This window comes from Pundamilia nyererei, unplaced genomic scaffold, assembly GCF_000239375.1.
Source record: "Pundamilia nyererei isolate P.nyererei 1_Seehausen unplaced genomic scaffold, PunNye1.0 scaffold00059, whole genome shotgun sequence".
In the NCBI taxonomy this organism is placed as follows: domain Eukaryota; kingdom Metazoa; phylum Chordata; class Actinopteri; order Cichliformes; family Cichlidae; genus Pundamilia; species Pundamilia nyererei.
In genome coordinates this window covers 1,730,047-1,739,065 of record NW_005187460.1, presented here as the reverse complement: position 1 = coordinate 1,739,065, position 9,019 = coordinate 1,730,047, and the positions used below count along the sequence as shown (strand labels likewise).

Below are 9,019 nucleotides of genomic sequence, written 5' to 3'. Positions count from 1 at the left end.
TAGATATATATTTCTTACAATTACTAATCAACATTAGTTCAATATTAATTATCACTTAGAGCACAAAACTTGCGTATTGCAAACTAGCCTGTGCATTTAAAGCAGTGGAAGGAAATGTTGTGTGTGGAGGATTTGCTCTTTATGACTTTATAATCTTATGACTCTCCAACCCTCTTCTGATCTGTGTTTTAATCTCAGTTTGTTGCATTCTAATGTGATTATGAGAATAATGAAAATAATTAATAATTATTTTCATTATTTTCTTACATTCTGGATACTTGAAGCACAACCAACAAGGGGCAGTTACACAATGTATTTGGATTCAAATAGCACTTTTCTGGCCTTACTGACTGCTCAAAGTAATTTGAACTGTAGGAGACAGCCCCTCCCAATTGCAATGGAGTTGGTCAAACATGCAAACTTTGCAGACAGGATTTCAACCAGGAACCTTCGTGCTGTAAGCTGATAGTACTAACGCTCAGAAACCCCACTCCTCTAGTTCACATCCTGTGACCGAGCACCATCTCTCATCCTTTTATGCACCTTATACACATTTATACTGTTTAGAGCTTCCCCATGTTCCATGAACAACATACAATTTTAAATATTTTTATTTTTATATATTTTGGATCACTTTGAGAAAAGTAACCAAATTTCAGGTTAAAAATGAAATGAAATATATGAAATTTAGGGTTCTTATTCTGCTGTCTCCCTCATCACAAAGGGTCGCTCTGCATGTTTGAGTTTGCAGTTTGATGCCGGACACCCTGTCACAATCCCAAAGAGGTTTATGTGTCTCTGGTCGGAATCAAACCAGCTACCTGCTGCTTGAGAGGGTGAATTTGTCACCGTTATATTATTTGATCCAAACAGTATAGGGCTAAGTGTTTTGCAAGAGGGGAACTAGTTGAGAAAAATAAAAGGCGAAACTTTTGAAACTGCCATAGGTTGAAAATTAATCATTCTAAGTTATTTTGTGAACTTGGAAAACTGACTAAGATCAACTAAAAATATGAAACTATCTAGAACTAACACTGAAACTAATAAAAAAAACTAAACAAAAACAAAAAAATCTTCAAATAAAAAACAACTCAAAGGGGAAACAAATCTGGGCAGTAAGTTAGACTAAACAGAATTAAAAATAAAAAGTCAAACCAAAATGAAAATGAAAAAAATATTTAAAAATAACAATTCTACTGCTGATCTACTTTACCATGCAACAATCTCTAGACTTTACAGAGCATGGACCTAAAAAATATCCAGTGAGCAGCGCTTCTCTGGGTAAAAAGGCTTTATTGATGTCAGACTTCAGAGGAAAATGACCAAACTGCTTTAAGTTGATAGCAAGGCAACAGAAAAACCTACAGCAGAATATGCAGAAGAGCATCTCTGAACATAAATCTTGAAGCAGATGAAGCAGAAGACCACAGAGGAGCCGCTCCTGTCACCTAAAACAGGAAACTGAGGCTACGATTCACACAGGCTTACCAAAACTGGACAACAGAAGTTTGGAAAAAGGTTGCCTAGTCTGATGAGTTGTGTCGTAACATTTAGATGGTATACTGTCAGAATTTGGCATAAGCCACGAAAACATGAATCCATCCTTCCTTGTAGCAGTGGTTGTGCTGGTGTAAATCTGTGGGGGATATTTTCTGAGGATCAGTTGAAACACCACAGCCTGCTTGCCAGTACTGTTGCTGTCATCTGAACCTGGCTCCTTTAACATGACAATGATTTCACTCTACTCAAATGGTCACCGCATCCCCATTGAGATTTAGAGAAAATCCAAAAAGGTGAATGAAGAGAATTGCATCATGGATGTGAAACAGACAAATGTGCAGCAGCTGTTCAATGCTATCATATCAATATGGACCAATATCTCTGCAGTCCAACCCAGTATTAGCAAGGTGTGCCTAATAGTGTGTATAATGCAGGTTCTGAGAGAGCCACTGTTTTACTTTATTAAACTGATATCCAGTATTTCCATTAAACATGAAATATTTATGATAAAGTTGCTTCTTCCAATGCTTTTACTTAAAACTGCTTGCCTAAAACTGGGATCTAACCAAAGACCACTACCATGGTTCTGACAGTTAAGAATATCCTCATTTTGAGTCACTGCTGTAGACTCACTAGCACGAGTTCAGTTTGACCAGACAGAAAGAAAAGAAAAGAAAGACTGACTACACAGAACTACCAGACTGAGATCAGCAGTCTTTGGTTTAAGCTTTATAAGGATGTTATTCACAGACACATGCTGGTGTAACTACTGAGGATAGCATGGAAAACTGTCATGCTTGCAATCATACAGCATGTAAAAAAATAGGCCTCAAAGTCTCAACCCTGATAAGGTGGTGGTTTAGTTTGAAACTCAACACTTCGTGAAGAGTTCAGATGAACCTTGTGTATACTGTGCTGTAGCTTATACACTAGGTATAGCTAGTTAATGTTACAGGACAGCATATAGGCAGAAGCTGCACATGTCTATCATCTGAGACCATCTTGCCTGGTGTTGCAACTTCAGAGGCAAGAATAGAAAGCCTGACACCAATAAATAAGAAACTCTTAATAATATAAGGAAAAAAGATTGCATTTATGTAAAATAACCTGGAATTTGTGTAAATCTAGTTATAAGTCGCCCAAGAGCCACAGCCACTCTACAACCACGAGTATTAAATATTGCTGGAAAGATTTATCATAAAACAGCTCTGTTAATGGACTGTATGGACTCACTGTGGGTTTATATAGCATGTGATTGGAGTATATGATGCCAGAGAAAACACGGTAGAAATAAACACTATCAGAAGTCTAAAAGGCATAGGAGAAAATGGCTCTGTGATCATATTGACATGGAAATCAAAAATAAAGGTGTTTTAAAAGGCAGTCCTTTCCAGTGGTCTTCTCTTCATAGTGAAGGCTTATAGTGACGTTAATAAAGGTTATCCTGTTTAAAGTAGGAAGTTGAATTGGTTGGTGTTACTTTACATGGTTCTCACAAATCAAAATAAGGATGACCTGCACCCTCACATGTATCAGTTCCTTTAATTTATGCTCGTAGAGGAAACGTTCTGAATCAAAATCAGCATGCTGGCAATAAATCATATAGGTGCAACATGGCCAGTGAAGTCGGGTAGCAGCGGGCATGCTCGAGTTACACATGTCTAGCTATAGGCCTCACTCACACATGGTAGCATCCTCATTTGTTCACCTAAAAATAGGTCTGGACTACTAGACACATTTTTTCGAAACCCATGGATCTTGGTACCTGATACTGGGACTCAAAGGTCTGTAAATGGTGTTGCTCAAGGATATATAAGAGAGAGGGAAAGGGGATTCGTGGCATTCACTCGAGTCCGCCTAGGTTTTCACTCGCCTCAACTCAGCGCAAAGGTGAGTGCGGGGATGCGGACGAACGCCACACCGACTTCTACACTGGAAGGGGGAAAAGGGGATTCAGACAAGGAGATCCACGTGGACTATAAACTATAGAGAGAATTGGAACAAACATAGCCAACAACTTCATGGACCACAGGATAATTCAATTAGCGCGCAAAGGAGGCCAAAAGATTTCAGAAGAGCGCCGTTTGTGGATGAATATTGTTATTTACATTATCTCTTTTAACGGGATAAAAGAAATGCTATGATAACACACCTAGGGTTATTGGCGCGCTTGACGTCACCGGTGCTTTGTTTATTTGTGTCAGTGATTCATGTTGCCGTGATTTGGTCTCTCGGTGGAAGCATCATCTATTTCGTGCCATAGCAGCAAAACGCTTTGGGATACACAGTCAGTGCCGTGTTGTGATTAAACATCCGGAGGCGAAGAGCAGCTCTTAAGAGTAGTTGTTTATATTAATCGGGACGGGTAGAGCTGCATGGTAGACTTTGGATTAAGGAAAAGAGTTGATTCGTGACCAACATAAAGTAAAAGGGGGCTTTGCTTTATTGTGGATTAATCCTTGTTTAAGCTTTTGACTAATGTCTGATTTTACCCTTCCTGTGTTTTATTTATGATTACTCACATCATATAGTTAGGTTCACTGTAATGTAGTCAAAACAAAATAGGTCAAATTGTCCAGTTAAGTTGGAGAATTGAAAAATGATCTATAATCCAATAGTATGACCACTGCATAGGACTTATAATGACCATACTAATCCAGTTATCTTGTCTTTTTTCCCTCTCTAAGATTAAAAAATGGCATTTGCTGGTGTCCTCAATGATGCTGAAGTGAAAGCAGCTCTGGATGGCTGCGCAGGTGAGCATTCATTATCATTATTTCATCACACAGTGAACAAGCTGTTCTAGTTTTTCATTATTCATGTAACTTTGTTGAATATTTTACTGCTATTTGATTCAAAACACCAACAAGTGATGCAACTTGGCTTCAGTCAGAAAGCAGTAAAGTCTCAGTTTCACATTGTGTCGCATAAACAGTCACAGTTATCGTATTGCATCAACAATGAAGTCCTGACTTGTGCTTGCGCAGACTTGCTGGGCGCTAATTGAGTTAAAATGTGTGTTCTAGCTGCTGACTCCTTCGACTACAAGAAGTTCTTCAAGGCCAGCGGCCTGGCTGCAAAAACTGCCGATGATGTGAAGAACGCCTTCAAAATCATTGACCAGGACAACAGCGGCTTCATTGAGGAGGATGAGCTGAAGTAAGTAATTCCAGCAGTTCACACTTAATGCTGGCATCTCATACTTGCAAGCCTAAGTGGTCCAGAGTATTCACGATCTTATCAGTGTGATTTGTGTCATTTATTTATAGACTTGGGCTTTAGTCTACAAGCCAAATAATATAGTAACTATTGCTAAGGAAGCCCCCAAAAAGAAGCTGTTGATGACTTTCTTATGGATCATTTGGTTGTCACATCAATTTAAGTCTTAAAATCTCACACATGAAAACATAGAAAACCAAAGGGTTCACAAGAAAATAATAAATAATAACTGCTGCTTTTTATTGTCCACACGCCAGGCTGTTCCTGCAGAACTTCTCTGCTGGTGCCAGAGCACTCACTGACAAGGAGACCAAGGCTTTCCTCTCCGCTGGTGACAGTGATGGTGATGGCAAGATCGGAATTGATGGTGAGGGTTCTTTGTGGAGCATGGTGCACTTTCCTACAGATCTTTCAGTTTAGCAGAACACATCATATATATGAAGTGTTACCCGCAGAGCCTACACGAATCAGATGTTAGAAACAAGCTTAATTTTTTTAACATCCATTGACATACCCTTAGTCAGAGAATGGCTCCTGTCAGTTTAAACTATACCACTAACCTGAATCCACTTTGTTCCCAATACTAATGGCAGTTCTATTCTACTTTCACAGAGTTTGCTGCCCTTGTAAAGGCATAAATTTCCATTGACCAAGATCCACTTGTTTTCATGGAACTGTGAACTCCTTGCAAGATTCACTAATCATCAGCTGAAAGAATATTTTTTTATACCTTATTTATGAGTTGCCTGTGGACTGTTTCTCAACATGGAGCACATATTTTACTGATACTGTTATTCAGATGTGTTAAATGTTCTGAAAAAATGACTTGTGCAAACTGTACAACATCATCTGCACTTTTTGAGGAAGAGTGAAAAACCAGGAATAAATACTCTTTTGGTGTAAAGTCATCTCGTTCAGGTCAGTCGTTTTTTGCATGGTCAACCAAAACCCTCTCTATTCACACAGACGTAGCTATGCCAACACAATGGTTTGAGGAAGTGGCCGTTTCAAATTAGTTGTTGATTTGCCAGGGTGTTTGAATACTCCAGAGGTGTTGAGTGACGGTCTAAACAACATGCCCAGCACTTGTTTGGATAATTGGTTAATGAGATAGTGGAGTGTGGCTGGACTCTGGCCATGGACTGGGAAATGCTGTGGGAATGGGCCCATGGGGCTTTGCTCACATGCTTCTGGGATCTTAGGGAGGTTTGCAATGGATAGCTGCCACGCTGTCTCTTCCAAGGTCTCCTCCTCCACCAACTGCTGCATAGTCAATTAAATAATGTGCTGTGGCAACAGGAGTTCTATTAACAGTCACTGTTGCATCAGCAGGAACTTTTAACACACTGAACCCACTGTACAGTTGCACATCTACATCAGCCGAAGGTCTTTAATACATTATTTAACTTCTATCAGCACCTGGTGTGTACCTCATTTTGAGGAAGAAAATATTCTATATGCATAAGCCTGGAATGGAATTTTGAACAGCTCAGTTTCCATATTAAAGTCAAATTACGATCCCAATGTAAGCTAAGAATTCAGCATTATGTAAACCTCAAGCCTATCAGATGACGCCATAAGGTTATTGTTGTCTAACAGCAGGGGAATCAGAAATACTCTGAGTGATAGCAGTCTGCCTTTTCCTCACAATTGCCAGGCTTACGCCACAGAACTTTGCTGCCTCCTACAGGTCAAACACATTCTTTCAGCAAGAGTAGCTGACTGTGATTATCTTTTTTTTTTTGCCCATTTTGATTTTTAATGCTTTGTCTAAAAGCATGAGCATGCCCTTGTGCCTTTAGGGGTTTAGAATATCTATCGTAATCACACATGGCAGATGGAATTTTTAAGGAAAACTTAAGAATATTTCTAAAGTCAGAGAGTCCCCTTGAATTAATTTGGTTATTTAATAAATCTTTTTACAAATATTTGGAACAAAAAGGACTTGACAGTAAAACCGGGCGTGGCTGATATTTGGAATTCGTATGCGGCACAAGTAAGACGGGTTTTTAAAAAGTATTTAGCAATGTGCTAGGCAGGCAGACTATCTGTGCGAATCTGAAAGGAGTGAAATACATATATATCTTACGAAGTACCCTTCATTGTTCCAGCTAAGAAATCAAAACCACAATTTCCCTCAAAGTCGCCAAATATATTTCACATACTGTTGCAGTGAATAGTCCACGCCTTCTAAATCGTCAAAAAGAGGAGAAACAACCAGTTAGTACAACTTACGCCAGCTCTAATGCATGCATGCTCAGTCCCCCGCCCGCAGCACTTCCAATTCGTCCTCCTCAGCAGTGCTGGGGCCTATTCTTAGCTTTGAGTGGACATGAAAGACTTCTTCAAACGCACCTTTTAAGCGTCTTCATTTGTGAAACTTAAAATAGACGGCTCTCTGGCTAAGGGGACGCATTTTCGCATCCCCCTTCTCGGTGTCAGTTATCTTATGCTTCAGATTTCGATGGCGTGATCATATAAAAGCTCACCCGGAGCGCCGTGATGGTCACTGCAGTCGACTCGGGTCTTGTCTGTGTCATTCGTAGCCTACAAAGCAAAGACACAAGAGGTGAGTTTGAATGGAAAGGAGAAGGGAAACCCGGGAGCCACATCATCACCTGGCATCTTTGAGAAAACACTACATTTATTTATTTATTTTACTTTTTTAATTTATTGTTAATTACGCTTTAAATCGGGACTCCTTACTGCGAGGCAGCATCAGAAAAAGGAGATGAGTTTTGCGCTTTCTTGCCGGAGCGTCATCATCGTTGGCCACATGGATTACTGATCAGACGTACTCGCATCTTTAGAGTTGCAGCTTCAGAAAGAGGCGCAATGAATAATTTGCCCTTTCATATTTGGAGTGGCTCAGATTATTTTTGGCAAGAAGCAAACTTACAGATGTGTGATTCTTCAGATGCTGCCAATGTTCTAAAAGATAATAATATTAATAATAATAATAAAATAATATTAATAACCTGGGATGGTCACCTATGGACATTAAGCCCAACTTTAAAAGTTTAATAATGGATTTTATTTTTATTTTCCCAGTTCACAATGGCATTCGGAGGTGTACTAGTTGAGGCTAACATCACTGCAGCCCTGGATGCGTGCAAAGGTGATTCCCTCATCTGCGATCACAACTCACCTTCTTTTTTGTTCAGCTGCGCTTGCTTTGTGCGAATTTCAGTAACAACCTGCGCTACTTTCAGACGGCGGCACATTCGACCACAAGAAGTTCTTCAAGTCCTGCGGCCTTCATGACAAGTCCGCAGATGACATCAAGAAGGCCTTCGCCATCATTGACCAGGACAAGAGCGGTTTCATTGAGGAGGACGAGCTTAAGTAAGAAAGTTCATACAAAAGGCGTTGTTAGGGTTTTGCTGTTGTTGCTGATTTGACCTTGGATGCATCATAATGAGTGGCAGGAGGCTGTAAGCACAAAACCATTCAGCCACTAACAGTAGACTACAGTAAGCTATGTGTAGCCATATTTAACCCATGCACTGGTTTTATATAACCAGAATGATATATTTCGGTTAGGTATGGGTCGTTTTTTTGAATGAATATTTTGCTTTGATTTTATTTATGTAGCTAAAGAAAACAGCTTTTTTATGCCTTAGTTGACTTGCAAACTGTACTCTCTGCAGTCAGATTGCATGTCTTAGCCAATGAGAACTTGGGTCTGTGAACTCACTGCTCACCTCTGTCTGCAGGCTGTTCCTCCAGAACTTCAAGTCAGGTGCACGCGTCCTGAACGACGCCGAGACCAAGGCTTTCCTCGGTGCCGGTGACACCGACGGTGACGGCAAGATTGGCGCTGATGGTATAAAAAATAAATTAAAAAAATTCACGTGCACCACAGTGAAATTCCTCTTTGGATGTTTTTTTTTTCCTGCTAACGGATATGTCACAGGTGTTTTTCCTTCTGTCTTTTTGCAGAGTTCGTTGTCTTGGTTAAGACAAATAATGGTGCCAAGTGATGGATGGAACAACAATGACCACAGCGAACTCCATCACGTCACCCTAATTTTTATACATTTGCTTAAGAGACGTTTTCTTCTATGCAACACCTGTCCAAAATGATGAAAATGCCGCTCGGTTGTGCTCATGTCTTAAATACGAATTTTGCTTATTGTAAAATCTTTGATGATGCTCTTTCCAGGAACGATCGATCAAAAAGAATAAATATTCTTTTGCTACGGTGTTATTGTTTCCTCTTCTCATTATTATTATTATGTTCGTGTAATAATAATAGGCTACTTGTCTTTCGTCAATATATATATATATATATATATAT

At 39.6% G+C, this 9,019-nt stretch overlaps 2 protein-coding genes across 2 annotated transcripts; both read left to right on the top strand.

The window, feature by feature from the left end:
• Positions 1-3,308: 3,308 nt before the first annotated feature.
• On the top strand, positions 3,309-5,627 carry LOC102194928 (parvalbumin alpha-like). Its single transcript, XM_005734597.1, has 5 exons — positions 3,309-3,390; positions 4,188-4,256; positions 4,527-4,659; positions 4,977-5,086; positions 5,332-5,627. Exons 2-5 carry the CDS (start codon positions 4,196-4,198, stop codon positions 5,355-5,357), a joined length of 330 nt encoding a protein of 109 aa, XP_005734654.1. The 5' UTR covers positions 3,309-3,390; positions 4,188-4,195; the 3' UTR covers positions 5,358-5,627.
• Positions 5,628-7,204: 1,577 nt separating this feature from the next.
• LOC102194054 (parvalbumin beta-like) lies at positions 7,205-8,926 on the top strand. The gene is made up of 5 exons (XM_005734594.1): positions 7,205-7,288; positions 7,771-7,837; positions 7,932-8,064; positions 8,436-8,545; positions 8,662-8,926. Exons 2-5 carry the CDS (start codon positions 7,777-7,779, stop codon positions 8,700-8,702), a joined length of 345 nt encoding a protein of 114 aa, XP_005734651.1. The 5' UTR covers positions 7,205-7,288; positions 7,771-7,776; the 3' UTR covers positions 8,703-8,926.
• Positions 8,927-9,019: the final 93 nt, after the last annotated feature.